This window comes from Dromiciops gliroides, chromosome 2 (assembly GCF_019393635.1).
Source record: "Dromiciops gliroides isolate mDroGli1 chromosome 2, mDroGli1.pri, whole genome shotgun sequence".
In the NCBI taxonomy this organism is placed as follows: domain Eukaryota; kingdom Metazoa; phylum Chordata; class Mammalia; order Microbiotheria; family Microbiotheriidae; genus Dromiciops; species Dromiciops gliroides.
Window position 1 is genome coordinate 599,915,145 of NC_057862.1, and position 23,288 is coordinate 599,938,432.

Consider the following 23,288-nt stretch of genomic DNA (forward strand, 5'->3'; position numbering starts at 1 on the left):
TCAGCAAGAGTTTAGGCTTTTAGGTATTAAAGTGTATTAGAAATTAGTGAAGAGAGAGAGAGAGAGATTGAGAACAGATTACTTAAAGCATGGAAAATTCTAGTTTAGATCTATTTCTTATAGCCAGAGAGAAAAAAAAAAAAACTTCCTTTCCTAGCAGCCCATATGAAGTCCCCTACCATGCCAAAATCCAGACCTGAAAGGGGGAATCCTCCTTTTCTTCTCCATCTCTGCCCGCCACCAAGCCAGTTCCTTCATGAAAAGAGAGAGATCCAGCGAGTTAACCTCGGCTTCCTAGTTCTTCTCTCCCTTCCCAAGAGGCGAGGTCCTTCAAGGTAATTGGTTGAGAGTGGTCTCCTGTTGACGTCAGTAGTCCACAGCGTCTGAGAACAACACATCACTCAGGGCCAGACAGGTGTGGTCTCCATCCAATCACCCTTAAGTAGGTACTCAGTTTCTCAGTCTCAGCCAATTCAAACAATTCTAAATCAATCTTCAGGTGGGGGCCCTGGGCATCTGCCAAATCCCATTATTTTATCACAGGGGTCAGAGGACTTTGGTTGAGAATGTGCTCTCCTACTCTCTATCTTGGGTAAGTTACCTCCCAGCTTCCAAAGAGTCTTAATCTCCTACAACATTTAGCAATTGATATGAATGGCCTAAATGATTTAAGGTTGCTTATAGCTCCAAATACTATGATCCAATGATTTTGCCAATTATTTAAAAAATGTGCATGGAGAAATAAGGAATTTTTTAGGATATGTGTATTGTGTATGTATCTAATAGATATATACACATAGATTTATCTACTAAATGTTATATCTATATATAGATAAGTATTATATATATGTTATATATTTGATCATTTAATGACATATATCCACACATTATATATGTGTTGTGTGTATATATATGCATATATATAATGTTTATACAGATATATCATTAAGTTATTCCGTAAGTCCTTAAGTGATAGGTAGGTAGGTAGATAGATAGACAGATGGTAGACAGACAGACAAGAAAACTTTGAGTATCTTTATATGGTACAAGCATCCTTATCTAGTATAACTTAGATACTAAAAGGATAACTATCCATATATAGTATGTGTATATATAGAGACATATATACACACATACATATACATACATACATACACACACATATATATCCTTAAATAGTATAACACAAAGCATAAAGTTACTTTGAATTCCTAGGTAAATAAATAAACATACTAGACCCTTGACTAATAATCCCTTTTCCTTTCTACTCCAGAGTTTAAAGGTTTTTGGTAGTGATTTTCATTATTCCTGTGGATAGTCTCAGTGACCACTAGTTGGGCTTAATCCCAGAATTGTTCTCTCATCTTTGTTCAGAGAAAACAGATCTGACAAAATACCTTAGCCTTGAAAAGTCTTGCCTGTACTCTACATTTGGATTATTGACTGATAAATGCCATCAAAGCTGACAGTTTGTCAGCTATCTCATCTTAATTGGCTTTGAGCTGTAGAATCATTTTATTTCTGTCACTGAAAGGTGGAGAGGGGTTAAAAGCCTTCCCTAAGGCAGATTCTGGATTTCTATTTTTCAGTTTTCCCTTGGCAGGGTGATAAGAAAAATTTACAGCCAACACACATTGCCAGGTTCCAGGGTAAAATCTGACCTATCAGGCAATTAGCTTGATACAAAGAGGCAAACATAAAAATGTACTTTGAAAAATGAAAATCCAACAATTGTGGAAGGATATCTATGATCTGTAACTAAAACATGCAAATTAAACCAAAAAATATATATTTTATCCCAAAAGAATATCATTTGAATTTCCAGAGTATAGGAAGATGATATATGATTATAAATGCATTTCTCTGCATGCACTTTCTACATTAAAGGAGATGAAGTGTATTTAATAGAAATAGCATGAGGAATAGAATTTAATGACAGGACAAGTTCTATATGAAAGGAAAGAACTCAGGAGTGGAGATTTTCTCCTGCATCTTTTTCTCATCAGCCCCCTCCTGTAGGAAGAAAAGTTTATTCCACAAAATCTATTTGTAGTGATCTAGTTCAATGGATATTTTAATTCAGCTTGGAAAAAATGGAGCTGGTCATGAATTAAAAGTTTTTCACACTTTTAGGAAAAGGAAAGGGTCTTAGATTTAAACATAATCAGTGCCAGTTTCAAATCCTGGTTCTGTTCTATTTCCTACATCTATGACCTCAATCAAGTCATTTCAACTATCTGAGTTTCAATTTATTCACCTATAAAATTATTAGGTTGGATTAGATGACCAATAAGATCCCTTCAAAGCTGTAGTTCTGTGAATCAATAAAAAGGGCACAATTCCAAAATGGAATTTTGCATACAATGCATACCCGAAGTCCACCTACTTAAAAAGCATGGCTAATGGTGCAATAGATGTAGTGCCAGGCCTGGAGTAAGAACACTCATTTCCCCACATTCAAATCTGACCTCAAACACTAGCTGTGTGACCCTGTCAAGTCATCTAACCCCATTTGCCTCAGTTTCCTCATCTGTAAAATGAGGCTGGACAAGGAAATGGTGAAGCACTCCAGTATCTTTGCCAAAAAAATCCCAAATGGGGTCACAGACAATTGTCTGTGACTTGACTACAAAACAAAACATCCTTATCATTCTCACAAATTCCTACTCCTTTGAATAATATGTCATGAAATTTTTCAAATCTTTTTCTGCATGGCAGGAAACATCATCCAAAGGAAAAAATGTATCCTGTCTAATTTAACTGACTTAACTTGGGGCTAATTAATACTAATATTAATGGCTTCAGTTTGTCCATCAAAAACTCTATTAAAAAGGCTTTGAGCAAGAATAATTTCCCCATTTCCAAACTAGACCTTCTGCCAATCTGGTTGACATCTCTTTTTATCTATTATATTAATAATGATCAATCTTGTTCTTGTAGTTTATTAGTTTCTCTCTTCCTACATCTCCAACCTAGAATTGTGCTTACACAAATCAAGTCCTTAATATTTTTTGCATTAATGAATGAATAAATGTGAAAGACTTTTGACCTTCAAACTTTTAAAGTAACCTGTGGCACAGTTTTGAAAGGATAAGTAAGAATGGAGATCGTCCCTATCCTAATCTGTGCTTGACACTTGGTACAAATTTATTAGATGATTTTCTTTTCAGGTTACCTGTAGCTCTTTATCCTTTGCCTCTTCTTAGAAGTCAGTATTCACTTTTTGTTACAGCCAGCTTGGCCTTACAATCAAGTCAAACACGGAAGGTATATTTACCAGTAAAATGGGTTGCAAGATTTTTTGAACACATATACAAGTATTTTCAAAATCCTTATATAGGTGATACAAATTTAATTGTTTAAATTGTTAAACCTGTCCCATCCAGCCTTTCAGCTCTGGGGACATCTGTCATTTTAGTCTCTTCTCAAGATTCATAGCTTACTTTATTTTCTTCCTTTGAGCGTCCTAGCAATTCTTTCTATTCACTTGTAGATCTTTACTGAGTACTGCAAATACACTATGTTCCCCAGGTACAGAGCATGCTGACCAAGTGATCTTTGTCCAGGAAGAGTTTACAGTAGCACTGAGCTCAAAAAGTTTGAACACACTGTGATGTTTAAAATCTAGCCTAGAGTTCCAGCCTGGTTGGGTTCTTTCTGAAGTCCTCCTCCACGAGCCTGCTTTAATCAGGAACTCTCTAGCAAGCTGTTTGCAGAAGCTTTTTATAGGTCTGGAACAGAGGCGGTCCTTACACACTGCTTCAAGCTGATTGGTTGGCGTCATCCAAATCCATTGCTATGCTAGAAAACCTGGGTTCAAATCTTGCCTCTAACTCATGCTGGCTGTGTAAACCTTGGGTAAGTCATTTAACCTCTGAGTGCTCATTGTCTGTAAATCGGAGCACATTGATATCTACATTGGTATAGGATATTGCCTCAATGAAAGTTGTCTATATCAATGAAATCAAAGTAGAACAACTATGCTATAGTGTATTTGTGAGGTTCATGTGAAATGTCATTCAGGGTTTCTATTTTTTGGTTTTGTTTTTTTTTTTTTTAGTCGTAATTAAATGGCCCTTTGGCTACCCCATTTACAGCTAAACTGTACCCTCCTAGAAAAAAAGAAACAAACAGACAAATAAACAAGCAAATGAACAAATAAATAGATAGATAGATAGATATACTATATATATAAATGTATGTGTGTTTATATATATACTATGCAGTGTATATATGTGTACATATCTATATATGAATATATATAGAGATCTATATCTATATATCTATATTTATATCTACTATAGCTGTTTCTAACTTTTGTTTCCTTGCACTATTTCTCCATCATAATCACTAACAGATAAATAAAAATACAAATAACTAGCACAACTTTAATGGAATGTCATTTTAATGTCCTTGCTATAGCTAGGTAGCACAGCAGATAGAGTGCCAGATCCGGACTCATGAACACCTGAGATCAAATCCAGCCTCAGACACTTACTAGCAGCAGGACCCTAGGCAAGTCATATAAACCCTGTTTGCCTCAGTTTTATCATCTATAAAATGAGGATAATAATAGCATCTACTTCCCATGGTTGTTGTGAGGATTAAACAATATAACAATTTAAAGCACTTAGAACAGTTCCTGGCAAATAGTAAGTGCTATGTAAAAGTTATTATTATTATTGATTATTCTCCCACATATTTCTGCCATGAACCTTTAATTATTATAGGAAAAATAGCACACTAATAGACCTAGAACTTTCCTTAAACATAGAATTTTAGAGCTCAAAAGAAACTTTTGAAATCATTTAATACAACAGTTTTCAAAATGTGGTCCTGGAATCTCTGGGGCTTCCCAGAAACCAAAAAGTTTTGTAACTGCTGATCTAGCACAACTCCCTGATCCTACCAGTGATGAAAATGTTGCCCAGAGATTTGCTGTAACTTTTCATGGGTCATTTACAATAGTTAGTGGCACAGCTAGGAGTAAAGGATGGGTCTATGAGTCTAGGCATGTCAGTTAACCTTGATTCTCTGTTTCCTCATCTAAAAAATGAGGAGATTGGATTCAGTCATCTCTAAGGTCATTTGCAGCTCTAAATGTATGAGCACACCAGGATCACCTCTATGCTTCAAAGTAGCAGAGGGATAATAATGTCCATATAATGTACAGCTTGCCATGAATATTGTAGAATATTTAAAATAATAAATGAAAATGTGTTGATATAGTTCCAAAAATAGAGATAAAAAGATAGTGAGAAAGAATATTAAGGTTGAAACTAAAATTTGAAATCTCAGATGCCAAGTATCAAGCAGAGAGTCAGTCAATCAATCAATAGATATTTATTAAGTGCCTATTATGTGTCGAGGACAGTGCTAAGCACTGGAGATATAAAGGGGGAAAAGATGGTCCTTGGCCTCAGAGAATTCATAATCTCATAAGAGTTTTTAAAAATAGGGCAGCTAGATGGTGCAGTGGATAAAGCACCAGTCCTGGATTCACGAGTACCTGAGTTCAAATCCCGCCTCAGACACTTGACACTTACTAGCTGTGTGACCCTGGGCAAGTCACTTAACCCCCATTGCCTGAAAAAAAGAAGAAAGAAAAAAAAAGAGTTTTAAAAAATAAAGAGGTAGTCCATCTTTCCCTAATAACAATAGACATTTACCTCTGCAAATAACCTAGCACTCAATCCATGTTAGCTTAAACAATAGTGAGTCTTTTGTTTTCCTGAAACAGCAATTCAGTTCAACAAGTGTTTATTTTACCAACTAGAATTGGCATTTTAGAGCAAGAAGGGACCTTGGAGATCATTTAGTATACCACCCCATCATTTTACAGGGCTAAAAATTTCAGTTGAAGTAACTTGTCAATAGTACCACAGCTAGCTAGTGGCAGATCTGGTTCTAAAAAACATGTTGGCCTTAGATGCAAGCTTTTAAATGGAAAGGAACCTTAGACATCATTTAGTCCAATACAATTTCTTGACTCCATCCATTGGCATTTATTTTTGTGGGGCAATGCAGGTTAAGTGACTTGCCCAGGGTCACACAGCTAGTAAGTGTCAAATGTCAGAGGCCAGATTTTAATTCAGGTCCTCTTGAATCCAGGGCCGGTGCTTTATCCACTGCACTATCTAGCTGCCCCCTATCCATTGGGATTTTCACTTTGTGATGCTAGGTGTGTAACATTTTTTGAACTAGGCATAAGTGATTTAAAATTTATTTTCTTATTAAATAAATCCTTTTGGGTGTTTAATAAGAGAAGAAAAGAATCTTGTGAACTCAGAAGGTTTTTTGTAATTAATTTTGTGCTAGTTAGTACAGAAAAGACTGTGAGTGTCATAGATAGGACTTTATGACCACTGCAAGATCAACAGGGTTGAGATAATATGGTTATAGTGATCTTGCCTTAATACATTTATTACTTGACAAATAAAAGAATAATGAAAGAGGTGTGGAGAATACTTCAGAAGTAGATATTTCTGAACATTTCCTCCACTGTAAAAATCTTGGTTTTCATTTCATAAGTCAAAGTGGAAAATGACCCCTGCTGCTAGTGGTAAGCTAGATAGTTGCTAAAAATATAAATTCTTCTTTCTTACACTCTTGAAAGAGGAGAGATTTCTTTTGATCTTGAAACTAATGTTCAGAACTTGGTCTGAAAACATTTGAATTTCTCCTTTGCTTACTGGCTCCCTCTAGTAGAGTAGTAGCCAATCTGTTCTCTAAATCTGTTCTCTGAAAGTATTTTTATTAAGCCATCATTATACATATTTATGCTCTTGCAATTATACAGTCTTTTTTATCAGAGGAGACAGATCCTACATAGGCAGGTTATCTATTTTGATGTACTGTAAGAGTAAAGGAGGGAATTCTACCATTGAATGCTTAAACTCTATCACTCATGTAACCAAAGCTTCATTAGAGGAACACTGACAACGGAAATACTGAAAAAAATGGAACAATTTGCTATACTAGAAAGATCAACATTAAAATCAAATGTAATGGAACCATCTAATCTAAGGATAGCAAACCTGTGGAACCTGAAGTAATAATTACTGATGTTGGGGCAGCTAGGTGGTGCAGTGGATAGAGCATCAGCCCTGGAGTCAGGAGGACCTGGCTGGTCCGAGGACCAGGCTCAGACACTTAAAACTTACTAGCTGTGTGACCCTGGGCAAATCACTTAACCCCAATTGCCTCACCAAAAAAAATTACTTATGCCTAACCACTTTACCATAGCATCTCTTTTCTTTTCCTTAAGTCCTTTCATCCTTCCACTCTATGCTCCCTTTTTCTGTCTTCCTTCTCTATGGTAGGCACTTTATTCTTCTTTTACGTCCCACTGATGTTAGAACTCATAAGATCATGGAATTTCAGGGGTCATCTAGTTGAACTTTTCATTTTGCAGATGAGAAAACTGTGGCAGGACCTCAGTTAGAAATGGAACTCTGGGGGCAGCTAGGTCCGCAGTGGATAAAACACCAGCCCTGGATTCAGGAGGGCCTGAGTTCAAATCTGGCCTCAGACACTTGACACTTACTAGCTGTGTGACCCTGGGCAAGTTACTTAACCCCCATTGCTTCCTCCAAAATAAAAAACAAAAACAAAAACAAACAAACAAAAAAGAAATGGAACTCAGATCCTCTGACTCCGTATCCAGCACTCTTCCTACTCTACTACATGTATAGTAGATTAACTAAATAGCATTCAGAGATAGCTTATGCTACTCTTAATTTAATTAATTAAAGAAACATATTTCCTATTGAAACCCAATGAGCATGTTTCTTGCACCATTTTTATGAGCCATAAAGTTTGAGAAATTTACAAAAATCCTTTTGTAGTTGATTTAGAAGAGGGCCTGAATTCAAAATAACCATCAAGAAGTCTTAAATATATTATTTCTTGATTAATAGGCTACAAAGTTTGATCATTTTCTATTACATAATAAAGATAATTGCAGCCTTGCCCCTTTATTTGGAAGAATTTGGCTAAATATTTAATGTTTCTTTGATACCATCTCAACATTTAAAACATCCTAATTATTAACTTGTAGAGACAGAGTAGAATGGTGAATAGAGTTCTAGACTTGGAGACAGAAGTGATGAATTTGGATCTTGCCTCTTAAACTTATTAGCTCTGTGACCCTGAACAGGTTACTTAAGCTCTATGTGCCTCAGACAATTCCCTAAGACTTATAGACTCCTCAGTGTTGAAATTCCAAATTCTCCCACTATTTGATTATCATTTCCCCATGATATTGAGAGATTGCTTTTCCCATTCAAAGTGCATTTACAAACATGCCATTTAATTTGTCCCTAGACTTTCCACAATGAGCAGCTTTCTAACCCAATTATATTTCTTATCTTCTTTCATCTTCCCAGTGACCAGAGAAACTTGCCTTTTTGCAGTTCTTGAAGATAGTTTTGTCATCCCTCTATTTCTTTTTTAACAAATGCAAGTTTTTTTTTCTTCCTCTCTGAACTTGATACAAAACTCCTGGTTATTCCACCTCTCCCTCAGCCTCCTTACACAAAGAGAATTCGTGGGTTTAAAAGAAATAGAGAATATTAATTTCATGATGACTTTTAGTTTATTTTTGAAGACAAAACATTAAGTACAGTGAAAAGCAAAAAAATACAAACCGAAATCAAGGAACAGTAGAGGAAAAATAATATAGGAACACAGGTAACAAAAGGCAATTTTCAATAAATGATTTTTAAAATGTCTAGTGGATAGGATATAATCTGAATTATTCAGGGCCCTTTTAGCCCCCTGATGAAAATTAGAGATCAAGCTTTAAAAGAAAAATATTAACTACTAATTATATTTTCATTAAATATATTATAACTGAACATCAAAAAATGTATGTATAAATATGGAAGCCTTCAGAATCAGATTAAACAACATATTGATTTGTGCCTATTTATGACAACTTGGTTTCTTACCTTTTCTTAGATTGATAATTAATGCTAAAGGTACTTCTTAAATGGTTATACCTAAATGTTGAAATGTAAGTTAACTCATCATTTTTCTTGCTTGCAATGGTTCTAAACGTGCTTTAACATTGGTCCAGCGAGTCTCTCTCTTTCTCTCTCTTTCTCTGTCTCTCTATCTCTCTCTCTCCACCTCTCTCTTTCTGTGAGGTTCATTTGTTGACTGATTTAGAGTTTCCATAATGACTGTTTGGCATATCCTACAGGCAAAGGTCCCGAAACCCTTTTTGCTGGCTATAACCTCAATGATAATGAGTGGCACACAGTGCGTGTGGTTCGACGAGGAAAAAGTTTAAAGTTAATGGTGGATGACCAGCAAGCCATGACAGGTAAGTTGTATCACTCTGCCCCTGCCAACCTCCAGAGGCATCCCTACCCTGTGACCATGATTTGTGGCTGACAGCTGCCTGGAATACAAAAGGATTCAAGACTGGAAGAAACTACCCATGATCCATTTCACTTAACCTCATAAAAATAGAATCACTTTATTAGAGGGATTTTTTGGCCCTAAATTGTCACAATTTTATATCTGTGCCATGGATATTTTGCCTCAACAAATCAACACAAAATCATATTTACATTGAAAATAAGTGGATGCTGATCAATTTTGCAGACCAATTCCAATTATGGAGGTATTTTATAATTTTAATGGTGGTAATGCGTGTGTTTGAGGAGTTGGAATGGGAGGATTAGATTTTTTGTTTATTTCTTATAATATTATATATTCTTTAATTTATTCTCTCAAATGAATTAAAAGTTTGTCAAGGATCTATAGAAACTTTGTCAATCTTCACCCACATAGGTGTCTTTAGTACATAACTATAAAAAGATTTGGTTTTTGTCAGTACTATAAAGAGTCGTTTGGGAAAGGCAAAAAGTCTGTAATCAGAGCCCATGGTTCAAATGCTGTCTTGGTCATCAGCTATCTGTGTGACTTTAGGCAAGTCACTTGACATTTCAGAACCTCAGTTTCCTTGTCTGCTAAATTAGAAGGTTTAACTAGATTGCTTTTAAGCTCCCTTCCAACTTTAATCTATGATTTAAAGTCAATATTATAGGTCATATCTATAGGTTGGTGAATAAGCATCTTTCAAGTCCTTGGAATCTCAAATGCCTTCAGGCTACTAAGAACAAGGGGGAAAGCATGAGTTCATCCCTGCAACTGGAAAAAAAAAAACTCAAAACACCTGACCTACTGTTGAAGGGTAGTATAATATTTGTTACTAGGTGAGTACAGTACTATAAATAGTCCTAGTGCCCTCAAGGAGGAAATTGACCTCACTGTTCACCAGGGATGGACTGAGGAATAATAGGACCTGTGGATATATGAAAATTGAATGGAGTAGGATCCTGTCAGGCAAGTAAACTGACATTATCATGCTAATCAATGAAATTTATTGTAGAAGTAAAGTTTAGAGGATTCTAAATTTTCATAACAATGTCACATATATAATCCATTTTTTCTCCTCACAGCAAATCTGAGTTTGGTAAAACTAATGGGAGCAGCTAGGTGGCTGAGGTGGCACAGTGCATAGCAGGCCAGACCTGGAGTCAGGAAGACTCATCTTTCTGAGTTCAATTCTGACCTTAGACACTTATTAACTGTTTGACCCTGGGTAAATCACTTAACCCTGTTTACCTCAGTTTCTTCATATGTAAAATAAGATAGAAAAGGAAATGGCAAACCACTCCAATATCTTTTCCAAGAAAACCCCAACTGGGGTTACAAAGAGGTGGACAGGACTGAAACAACTGAATGAGGCAAAAAAAAAAAATGTTTTTATTCCAATTTTGAATAATCTTACTAAGACTCAAAGAGATAGACTTATTTTTTCTGAGTTGACCTGGCTAGCAAAATAATCAGGGAATGTCTAAAATCTGGGCTTTATCATTCTTAGTCTAATCTATAATAGTACCCAGCTTCTCAGTTACTGACAACCTACAGCCAGGATGGTGGGGGGCCTTGAACAATGGGTAGGTTTAAGAAAGAAGAAAAGAGAGGGCATGTATTCTAGATCAAAGCTTCTTAAACTGTGGATCATGACCTCATATGGGATCATGTAACTGGATGTGGGGGTCACAAAAAATTTGGCAACAGTAAAAGGTTATGTATACCTATTATATATACCTATACACCTGGTATTGTATAAAATTTCTTGGGAGAAAGGGGGTTGGGAGTGGAAAATGTTTAAGAAGTCTTGTTTAAAAAAAAGAAGCGTTCTTCTAGATGACAGAAATGGGCATGTACCAAGGCATCAGAATAGGAATGCATCAATCATAATCTGGAAGAAATAAACAGAATGATGGTGATAAATACACAAGCTTGAGAATAGAGCTTAATTCCACAGTGCAAGTATATAAGGATTTTCAGCAATATAATAGCCACTTAACCCAGAAGTGCCTAAATTCCCTTTTTGGATGATGAAAAAAGCCTCCATGACCTTTTTCTAGCAGAGATTCCAATACCCAACATTAACAATGAGGATGAAATGCAAGCCCAAAGTGAAGAGGTCAGGAACTGACCTGTTTTCCCTGCCCCCAATTTTTGTTGAGAGGACTTCTGCTGGTATCTCCTTTAGATCTTTAGAAACCATATTTCCTATTTCCTCAGCTTTGGAACTCCTATTTTGGGACAACTGTCTTGAAAGAAGGAAGGAAGGAAGGAAGGAAGGAAGGAAGGAAGGAAGGAAGGAAGGAAGGAAGGAAGGAAGGAAGGAAGGAGGGAAAGAAAGAAAGAAAGAAAGAAAGAAAGAAAGAAAGAAAGAAAGAAAGAAAGAAAGAAAGAAAGAAAGAAAGACAGACAGAAAGAAAGAAAGAAAGGAAGGAAGAAAGGAAGAAAGGAAGAAAGGAAGAAAGGAAGAAAGGAAGAAAGGAAGAAAGGAAGAAAGGAAGAAAGGAAGAAAGGAAGAAAGGAAGAAAGAAAGGAGAGAGGGAGGGAGGGAGGAAGGAAGGGAGAGAGAGAAAGGAAGGAAGGAAGGGAGGGAGAACATTCATTAAGTACTACTATGTGCCCAGTGTTCTGCTAAGCATGGGGATACAAAGAGAAAAATGGCACAGTACCTACTGTTCTCATACTCAAATTGGGGAAAGTAAAAGCAAACAGAGCAGAAAAACTTAGAAATGCTTATGGTTCAGCAACAGGATGGATGGCAAGGCTCAGAGGTCCTTACTTTACACAAATAAATCAGATAATAATGCCAGGAGACTTGAAGGAGTAGAGAGGCAAAGCAGATGGTAAAGCTGGGTAACCCTCTATGTCACCAGAAGTAAAGATGTTGATTCCATCTCATCCAAGATACATAGGCAGTCAAGTGACAGCAGTGGAGAAAACAATGGTGTTGTCAAGTTTTCCCACCATTTGCCAACCAGGGCCAGGATAGCTTATTCTATGGAGTTTAGGCAGGGGTGGGGCAGCTGGGGGGAGGAAAGTGGCACATTTTTGCTGCCCAGTCACCTTGAACTGATTCAAACAATGAGTGAGAGTGAGTGCAAACTTACCAGAGCTCAACATAGGTAGCTCTAGTCCAGACCATTCTCCTCATCCCATCCAGCCATTCACCTGTTATAACTTGTTACCTGCCTCATCATCATATAGAATTACTCCCACCTCTTGCTCTGGAAACACTTGTCCTATCAATATGGCCATTGTTTCTTTAAAATAAACAAGCAAACAAACAAAAAAGCAGCTGTCAATTGACTATCCTATGTATCAAATTACCATCCCTGTGACTCCCCAGATGAAAAATCCCTTCCCTGACCATCACTCCCCTATACATGTATTTGTTTATATACGTCCATGCACACATATACACACAATACATACATGGGTGTGTATATGTGGGTATATTTATATATACAAATGCATATGCATATACAAATACAAAGATATGTTTTATATATTTATATTTTCACACACATATATATGAATACATATAAAATACCACACACATATGCATATAGGGGAGTGATGGCCATGGAAAGGATTTTACATCTGGGCAATCATTGGGATGGTAAGTTGATCCATATGGTAGTCAATTGGTATCTTTTTCAGAAATAGTGATAGTCACGATAAGACAATTGTGTCCAGAGCAAGTGGTAGATAGTAGGGCAGAGAATGAGATACACATATAAGTATATGACACATAAATACAGAAATAAAGATATATTTATATATAGTGATTACATGTATGTGTATATATAAATATGCATGTATGTCTATATCTATATGTATATGCGTGTATATTGCTTAGTATACTACCTGGTACACAATAAACCCTTACATGATTTTTATTCATTCCTGGAATCTTCTGTGTCTTTTAGCATTTCTTTTTACCCCTGCCAGAGTTTAGCCTTTTTTGCCAGGCCTTAGTGACCCCCTGTGAGCAAATTGGAGCATATAGGAAGTATTGATTTTCTAATCTGAGTACTCCTAACTCTACTTTGGAAAAGGAAACAGGAGACAATGATGATGTTGAAAAGAACCCAGATTTAGAGTCAGGGAACTTGTGTTCAAAATTCATGCCCCCTCTCTGGCCTCTGTTTGCTCATCTATAAAGTGAGAGGCATGTGCTATAAAGTCCTTTCCAACTTTAAATCCTATGATCCTAAACGCATTAAACTAATAATGGAACTTAATTCTTTTGTGAGAGCATATGAGTATTTGCAGCAGTAGAGGACATAGAGGTATATACTTAATAAAGGAAGAGGATATTAGAGAGAACTTTCAGAGAATGAAAGCTGACTCTGCCAGATAAAATTTATCTTAGGGTCTTTAGAGCTAGCAATGATTGTAGAGACCATCCAGTTCAATCCTTTAATTTTACAGAGGGAACTCAGGCCTAGAGAGATTAAGTGAAATGCTCAAGGTCATACAACTAGTAAGTAGTAGAGAGGTGGAATTCCAAACTTTAGCTTGCTGCTTCAAAATCTTAGGTTCTTCTCATTAGGCTGCTTTCAGACACTTATACCCTCAACTTTCTGAGCATTTCCTCCCCCTTCCCACATCCCTATATCAGATGTCAGATACCATTTCCTTTCTCTCTCCTCTCTCCTTTCTATTCAAATATGTCCTTACATTCTTCTCTGGAGATATCTAATAACAGTTCAAAGGTTAAGTTGTTGACATTTTTAACAAAGATCTAGGGGGCAGCTAGGTGGTGCAGTAGATAAAGCATTGGTCCTGGATTCAGGAGGACCTGAGTTCAAATCCAACCTCAGATACTTGACACTCACTAGCTGTGTGACCTTGGGAAAGTCACTTAATCCTAATTGCCCTGCAAAAAAACAAACAAAAACAAAGATCCAACACCCTCAGTTAACATTTCAGAATTCATCTCAACTATAACATACATTGGCTGATTTTTTGACCATCTGGACCCTGTTATTTCTCCTAAATTTTATTATTTTTAAACTTTTTTTTGTCTTTCCCTTCATGTATTGAATAGAATTTTATTTTCCAAAATATATGTAAAAACAAATTTTAACATCGATTTTTTAAAACTTCGTGTTCCAACTTCTCTTCCTCCTCCATTCCCACCCCCCGCCCACTTGAATTCAAGCATTTCAAAATAAGTTATACATGAGTAGTCATGGAAAACATTCCCACATTACCTAGGTTCCTATTCATCCTTTCCTCCCTATCATTTTCTATGTTTTTTTTCTTTTTCCCTCCTCAGTTCCAGCCCTCTCATTGTCACTCTCCTTGCTCTATAAATAATCAAATTCCTCTTTTGTGAGTAGTTCATCAAACTATCCTACACAGATATTTTAGCTCAACAAGCCTTTAGTTAAGGTCGCCAAAATTATGGGCAAAGCTGCCAAGAGAAACATTCTTAAGTCTTGGTCTTTCAGACCATCTACATTCAATGTAAAATGGGGAATTCTTCATTGATAGTGAGAATGAACAAGATTTACAACTGACCATTGCAGCTGAACAATAGGACAGGGTCACAGGATACTAAGAAACAAGACTTAGGAATCTGGCGAATTTAATATTCAATACCAAAACAAACGTTTATTAAGTCCCTACTATGTATCAGACACTGGACAAAGGCAAAAATATAACGGCCCTTGTTCTCAAGGAGCTTATAGCCTACTGAGAGAAGATGAGATGTATAAAAATAAGTAAGCTACAAGGTGAATGAAGGAATGAAAAATTTCTAAATACTTTCTGTTCACCAAGCACTGTGATGAAGGGAAGGAAAGGAAAATAAGCGTTTATTAAACATCTACTATGTCCAAAATACACATACATACACATGTATATATGCACATATATGTGTGTATTATATGTGTGTGTTATGTGGGTGACTAGACAGTGTCTGAGGGTAGAGAATGTAGATGGGAGAGAACTACCATGTGGAAGTAGGTCAAGAAAGGCTTCTTGAAGGAGCTGATCCTTGAAGAGACCTTGGGATCCCAAGAGGAAAGGTGAATGAAAAGTGCATTCTAGGCATGAGGACAGTCCATGTGAAGGCACAAATGCAAGAGATAAAATATTGTGCATGAGAGCAGTAAGCAGGCCAGTGTGGCAGAATCACAGAGGGTATGAGGTCGAGTCATGTGAATTCAGTCTAGAAAGAGGTGAGATTCAAATTATAAAGGGCTTTAAATGCCAGTAAAAGTGGGCAGAGATCCAGACTATAGAGGAAGTAATTTTGATGCTAAGTAATGGTTTTTCCTTAAGATAAAATTAGGCCAGCAACAGCTAGGTGGCACAGTGGATAAAGCACTAGCCTTGGATTCAGGAGGACCTGAGTTCAAATCCAGCTTCAGACACTTGACACTTACTAGCTGTATGACCCTGGGCAAGTCACTTAACCCTGAAAAAAAAAGAAAGATAAAATTAGGCCTTTCCGTTTAATTTTCAGAGTGAATGTGAATGAAGCCTAAACCTTGATTCCAGAGAATTCTGATTTATCTTTTCTTAACCTAGGCTTGTTCCAGTGTGCTTTAATACTCTTACCAATCAAGTCCTCTCACTATTCATGTTACTCATTTTGATTTTTTAAGTTCCCTTAACTGCCTGGGATTAGGCTGAGTGGGTGAAAGTAATGTTTGATTAATAAAGAGTCCCTCCAGTCTTAACTCTCAAACTGCAGCGGCTGGCAGATGCTTCAGTTAACATGCAATCTTAGAAGCTGAAACATCAAACAGTGGGGCTCTTTTTTGGTTTTCTCTACTGTTTTTATAAGAAATACTGAAAATCAAAATTCATGTAATTGGGGTCTATAGGTTAATAAGGACATTTACTGAGTATATATATATATCCTATAGATTAATAAGGACATATAATGAGTAAACTCTTTTATGCAATAAAGTTAGGGGGGAAAGCTCCCCTGAGTTCTGGGCAATTTGGGGTTATGGATAACAAATATTTTCCAGTTGGTTCAGTCTTCTACCAATAGGACGTTCATGGCTCAGTATTCTTATGGATCAATTACACTTACTAACTGTGTGACCCTGGCCAAGTCACTTAACCCTTATTGCCCCACCAAAAAAAAAAAGAGTAAACAGATGCAACTCCCTAAATTCAGAAAAAGAAGTGCCTCACTCTCCCCAAGGGTCTGCAAACAATCAAAGGAACATGGAAACAATAACCAATTGATCATTATGGAGCCAGTTTGCAGATAAAACATATGGGTTTCTTGAAATGTACACTTGTAAGAAAACTCCTTGCATCAATCTTTCAATCTGGTTGAGTTTCTGGGCAGCATAACCTAGGTCTTTGGTTAAGGTTCTCTAAGCAGCAGGGAGATGTGGTCCAGTTTCCTAGCCATGAAGGGCTAGGTTCAAATAATACAATAAGATTTTCTCCCAACTCCCACAATTGAATAACCCTTTCTTATAAGACAGAAATTGGACCAGTCCCATAATTGAATAGAGTTACAAGATGGAGTCATTGTGGTTCACTCAATTCCCATAATTAACCACTTGCTATCCTAATTCCTTCGATTTCCTCAAATGTCAGTTATAATTATTGCTTTGGATTATTCACAATGAGTCAGCAAGCAATCAATGAAATATTCTTATGCTATCCTCTGTCATAAATAACACAGCTGAGAAAAGAAAGTAGAGAACTCCACATTTTTGTCACTTTCAGTTTTATTGATGAGTTTTGTTTTTATATTACACAAATTGACAGCGTACTTCCTTTTGATGGAAAGTTTTTTATAAAAATGTAAAAGTCTGGGGCAGCTAGGTGGTGCAGTGGATAAAGCACCAGCCCTGAATTCAGGAGGACCTGAGTTTAAATCCAACCTTAGACACTTGACACTTACTAGCTGTGTGACCCTGGGCAAGTTGCTTAACCCCTCCACTGCCCTTCAAAAAAAAACAAACAAAAGAAAATAAAAATAATAGGAAAATAAAAAAAGTAAAAGTAATAATACAGTGACATTAACTGAAAGTGTATGTAACATTTCAAATCTATAGAAGTCCTCAGTTCTCAATTTTTTTTCAATTAACATAAATCTATTTTGTTTCCCTCCCACTCCCCTCCCTCATCCTATTGGGGGAAAAGGAAAAGAAAAGAAAAACAAACTTCTTGTAACAAATATATATAATCAAGCAAAGCAAATTCTCCAAATGGCTTAACTCCATGTTGAGGCCAGCTTTTGACTCTTTGAAGTCATGATCCTTTCTGGCAGTTGAAATATTTTTGCAGGCTAATTCACTGAATGAGTCTTGTCCATGCTGTAGAGGATCTAGCACTTAGAACAGTGATTGGCACATAGTAAACACAGTTAATAAATATTTATTGATTATCGATTGATCCACTGTAATTTACAAAGGATGCTGAGGACAACAGAGACTGTCAGAAGATAAGATCAATGAGGGAGAGACATCCAGTTTAGATCAATAAACATTTATTTATCCCCTTCTTTAAAGCAGTATGATATAGATAGAAAACTTGAAGTCATAAAGACCTGCTCATATTCAAGCCTTACCTCTGATACAATCCTAGCTCTCTGACCTTAGGTCATCTAACTAGTGCAGGCAATTGTCTAGAACTATAAATTTTGGAACCATTACCAATTTGCATTTGTAGAGGGAGCTTTCACACTGGGAGATCTCTATACCATTGAAATCACAAGTCCTATATTTAAAAAAAAAGGAAATGTTAAAGATACTGTCCACACTTCTGAGGGTACAAAATTAAACTTTTCCTATCCCCAAATGGTTCAGATATAATAGGGACCTAAGGAGAAAGAGGCATTCCAAAAAACAGAATATGTAGAAAATCAGCATAAAATCACAGCATAAAAAGGAGGTGAATATTTAAATTGAAAATGTTCAAAAACCATATCTCTATACCAACAGATCTGAACTTGGGGTCCATTAATTTATTTATATTTTTTGAAAACTGAATTTCAATATAATTGCTTCCCTTTGTAATCTTTGGTGTATTATTTTATGAATTTAAAAACTATTCTGAGAATGGGGGATATAGGGTTGACCAGACTCTTCCAGGAGGGTACAATGGATACACACACACACACACACACACACACACACACACAGACACACACACACACACGTTAAAAACACCTGCAAGACATTTTTCATACTGTATTTGCTATCCCAGGAGATGGATTCTCAAAAGATTGGTAGTGTGGTCATTTCTTTTTTTAGAAACAATAACAGGTCAAGTATAATTCCCTAAGAAAGGAAGAGCTGAAGAAAATTAGTAAAACTATTGCTAAATAAGAATCAGAAATCAAAATTACTACAGTTTTTAAAATTAGCTTCTGAGGCCCTGATACCTTCTTCAGAGCAGGGACTGATTTATTTTTGTCTTTACATCACTAGCACTAATCACAGGATTTACAATAAACAACTGATAAATTTTGATTGATTGATGAAAGAACAAAAGACACAAAGAAGCATCCTATTGCTAGATATAATCGTGTTAAATGCAGTGAATGAAAAAAGGCCTGAGCAAATTCCCCTGATTTGGGAGAAAGTAATAGTTTGTTATTCTGCACAATCTGCTACTTTAAGAAAAAAAAAATAGTAATGAAAGTAAAGTGGGTTGAAAGATACTGATAAAGTAGGGTCGCTAATATAAAGGGCTAGGGAAAGAATTGGAAATTGAATAGGAGTATATATGCCTATGGGTGCATTTTGTTGAAATGTAGGGAGAAATTATTAGTTATCAAATAGGCAAATTCAATAACATAAACATTTTTGCTAATAACATTTTAAAATATGGGTTTTGTTATTTGAATGTCTCTTTAAAGATCTATTTCTCACTATTTTAATTAAATAAAAGAAACATGTTTTTAATTAATTAAAGGGATGTGATCAGAGAATCTGTCATTGATTAAATAGCAGTTCTGATATAGTAGAAAGAGAATGGGAGAAGAAACCAGGATGTTTGGATTCTAAACAGGGAAGCAAATTATTTGGGTGACTTTGGGCAAGTCACCGAATCACTCGACCTCAGTTTCCTTGTGTGTAAAAAGAGGAAGGTGGACTAGTTTATACCCAAATTAACTACAAAGGACCTATGAAGGAAGATCCTATCTGCTTCCAGAGGAAGAACTGATAAATAGAAGTATGTATAGAAAGGTTTGTGTCTAATGGTAGCCATCTCTAGGGCAGGGAGAAGGGATGGGGAAAAAAAGGAAGTTATATGATAACTTTGCTATGTATTTAAAAACAATTTGTACTTTATTGATTTGCAGTTTCATGTGCAATCATCTTTTTTCTATTCTATATTATGAAAATGCTTGTTTTTATTTTTTAAGTTCAGAATATAATAAATATTTTAAAAAAGAAAAGAAAAGAAAAGCGAGGGATGGGCTAAATGGTTTCCAAGGTTCTTTCACCTCTAGCACTTAAAAATTTCAGGCTGCTTGACTTATTGAGTGGAAGTTCTCAATGATGGTAGTAAGCCTACCACTAATTAACATTTTCATTAATGACACGGATGGTGGGATAGAGTATGCTCGGTAAACTTTCCAATTACACCAAGTTGAGTGGGGTGAGTAGCACCTTGAAGAACTTGATTAGAAGTGAAAATGACTTTGAAAAGTTGGAGAAGAAACAAAATGTCAACTAAAATGGCCAAGGACAAGTCAGAGACGTAATAAATATCCATATAAAGGCAAGACAGGACAAAATTGGCTTTGCATGGGTCATAACAGAAAATGATCTGGAGTCAGAATAAATTACCAAATAACTATTCAATACTGTTGAATGTGATATATATATATTTATACATACTTTTTTTTGGATGGCCATATCTTCATTCAGAAATGGAAAGAAAACCATAACATCAATATTCTAAAATTCTTTGAGATAATTTTGCTGGTACATTCCATATTTGTCATAATTCTGTTGGAACTATTTTGCCTAATTTAGGAATTCAGATTGTGAATGCAAAGTGGACAGTGCATAAGATCTACAATAGTGCAGCTTACAAATGGATTGGAAAATTTTTATGTGAAAAGGTTGAAGAGCTATCATTATTTGTCAGAAAAGAATGGAAGTCAAAACAGATACCTAGTTAACTTTTCAAATTCAAGAAGACTATTTAAGGGTGTGGTAATGAACAGCTATTCTCCATTTCTATTGGGAATGATAATGTAGCAAAATTGTATTAGAAGGGAATCAAGTTGCAAAGAACTTGTTAACTATAAAGTTGGGATGGGCACATAGAAAATTAGATGACTGATGTGTAGCTATTATGGACGCAAGTGTTCTATTTCTTGCATCACTCAAATTAGCTGGACTCTGCCTTTGGCAACATGAGCTCTGATGTGAGAGCTCTTTACATTATCTTAGCCAGAACCAGGCCAACTTGTCTTTTCTTGGCCACCTCCAAACCATGCCACTGAAGTTTTTACCCCATCCATTCCTGATTTCTTGTTCCCCTTTATGAATATAAGTTCCTTAAGAGCAAGGAGTTTCACTTTTATTTGTATTTGCAGTGCTTAGCACAAAGTAAGTGCATTTGCTCACTCAATTTTAGTTAATTATTTTTACTTGGACTTATGATCAAAGATGATTTTTACGGGGACATATATAGTTAAGAATGAAATTACAGATGAAGAATGCTGTATACAACTCTAACTCCCTTGTGTTGTTCCAACAATAAACTCTGCTGTATGAAGATGATACTAACTAAGCTTAAAGAGAATCATCACCAGAAATTTCACAAAGAGGGATTAAAATACAGATGGCAAATGAAGCAGGGAGAAGAAAAAGAGGAAGAGAGAAGAAGGCCTTTTATATCTAGTGAAACTTAAAAACAAGAGGGAAATGGACCCTTATATTTTAAATGATTATGTTATATGTTGTGATTTTGAAAGTGCTAATTCTTTTTATTTTTACATTTTTTTAATGAAACACTACAATGATGTTATATATTTTTTTTCTTTCTAGGTCAAATGGCAGGAGATCATACGAGGTTGGAATTCCACAACATAGAGACTGGAATCATAACAGAGAGGCGGTATCTGTCCTCTGTCCCTTCCAATTTCATTGGCCACCTGCAAAGCCTGACTTTTAATGGAATGGCATATATTGACTTGTGTAAAAATGGCGACATAGACTACTGTGAGCTAAATGCCAGATTTGGCTTCAGGAACATCATAGCAGATCCTGTCACTTTCAAGACCAAATCAAGTTATGTTGCCTTAGCTACATTGCAAGCATACACCTCTATGCATCTTTTTTTCCAGTTCAAGACAACATCCCTAGATGGATTGATTTTATACAATAGTGGCGATGGAAATGACTTTATCGTGGTTGAATTAGTTAAAGGGTAGGTGCATATCCAATCAAGTGTGGTGCAGTGGAAAAAGCTCTGAATTTGGAGTCACAGGTTAGGAGATCATATCACAACTCTGTTATTTACTACCTCTATGACTATTGGCAATTCACTTGACCTCTATTATCCTCAGTTTCATCATCTGTAAAATCCAAGGGGATGGACCCATAAAGTCCATTCCAGTTTTAAATTTCTTATTTTATGGCCAAATATTTTTTAAAACCCAAATAACTAGAGTATGTGACATTTAAAAAGGTGAGATACATAATTTCTGGATAATTTAGTCATTTTATTAATAAGGCCATCAGATTATTAATAAAAGTATGCTTGATTAAAATGGTTAAATGTATCTTAGACCAGACAATCATGGTGACAGATTCACAGTTCATATACCCTTCAAAACAGTAAGTGGTTCATCAAATAGCAATTAAATCTAATTATTTAATGTAATTGGAAGTGAGCTATACTAAAATGAAGGGTTGTATAACAGTAAAATGAGAGACCACCCATAGCTTTATGCTATCAATTCAAAGAACATATACCCTTTTCAATGGGAGGGGGCTAAGTGACCCATGGACAAAGAGATTATCTCTCCTCAGCCCACCCCCAGTCTTTGTTATCTACACAGAAGAATCTGTCTCCACCAAAACTTGAGTAGAAAGCAACGGACTTTCTCACAGAGACTAAATTCCTGGAAAATTTGGGTGGGGATCTGACCCAGATGTGAATTTTTTACAATGAAGAATTTAGAAAAAGGGGAGAGCTTCTGATTCTTGCCGAGATATTGGTTAGTAATAATCATTTCCCACAAATATAACTTAACAGAGACCTCAGTTCAAAGAATTTTTTGGCTGACTTTCTTGGATGTGATAAAGGAAATGCTTGTTTAGGTAACATTTGAATTAGATGGTCTCTGACCTTTCTTTCATCTTGAGATTCCATGAAGAAAAAACAAAATTATTTTTACTCAGTCACATCTGATTGGCTTTCTATGTCCAAGGTCACTGGTAGGTAGACATCAATCATCAGGGTTACATGGAGATAGAAATTTCTCACATAAGGCTTTTAGCAGATTACAGAAAAGGGAAGAGAAACCAAGAAGAAGAGAGTACATGTAAGAGAGAGATAGCTAGTCAGAGAAAAAAGAGGCTCTGAAAGACAGACTTTTCCCCTATATCCAGTAACTCATTTAGTCAACATTTATAGTCTATGATCTGTTAAGAATAAATCTAGAAAATAATTTCTGATCAGTTACCACCATTATATTGAAAGGAATTTGATTTGAAAGATTTTCAATAAGAAACTTGGAAGTGAAGTGAAAAGAGTGCTGGATTTGCAGTCAAAAGCACTGGATTTGGGGCAGCTAGGTGGCGCAGTGGATAGAGCACCGGCCCTGGAGTCAGGAGTACCTGAGTTCAAATCCGGCCTCAGACACTTGACACTTACTAGCTGTGTGACCCTGGGCAAGTCACTTAACCCCAATTGCCTCACTAAAAAAAAAAAGCACTGGA

At 36.0% G+C, this 23,288-nt stretch overlaps 1 protein-coding gene across 26 annotated transcripts in view; it reads left to right on the forward strand.

Moving 5' to 3' along the window:
• The window catches only part of NRXN1 (neurexin 1), a 1,484,103-nt gene that overhangs the window by 696,337 nt on the left and 764,478 nt on the right, over nt 1-23,288 (forward strand). For all 26 annotated transcript variants that reach the window (XM_043990256.1, XM_043990261.1, XM_043990257.1 and 23 more), the window contains 2 exons: nt 9,206-9,328; nt 21,390-21,771. In XM_043990256.1, the coding sequence (XP_043846191.1) occupies nt 9,206-9,328; nt 21,390-21,771 (505 nt within the window). The remainder of the gene's footprint in view (nt 1-9,205; nt 9,329-21,389; nt 21,772-23,288) is intronic.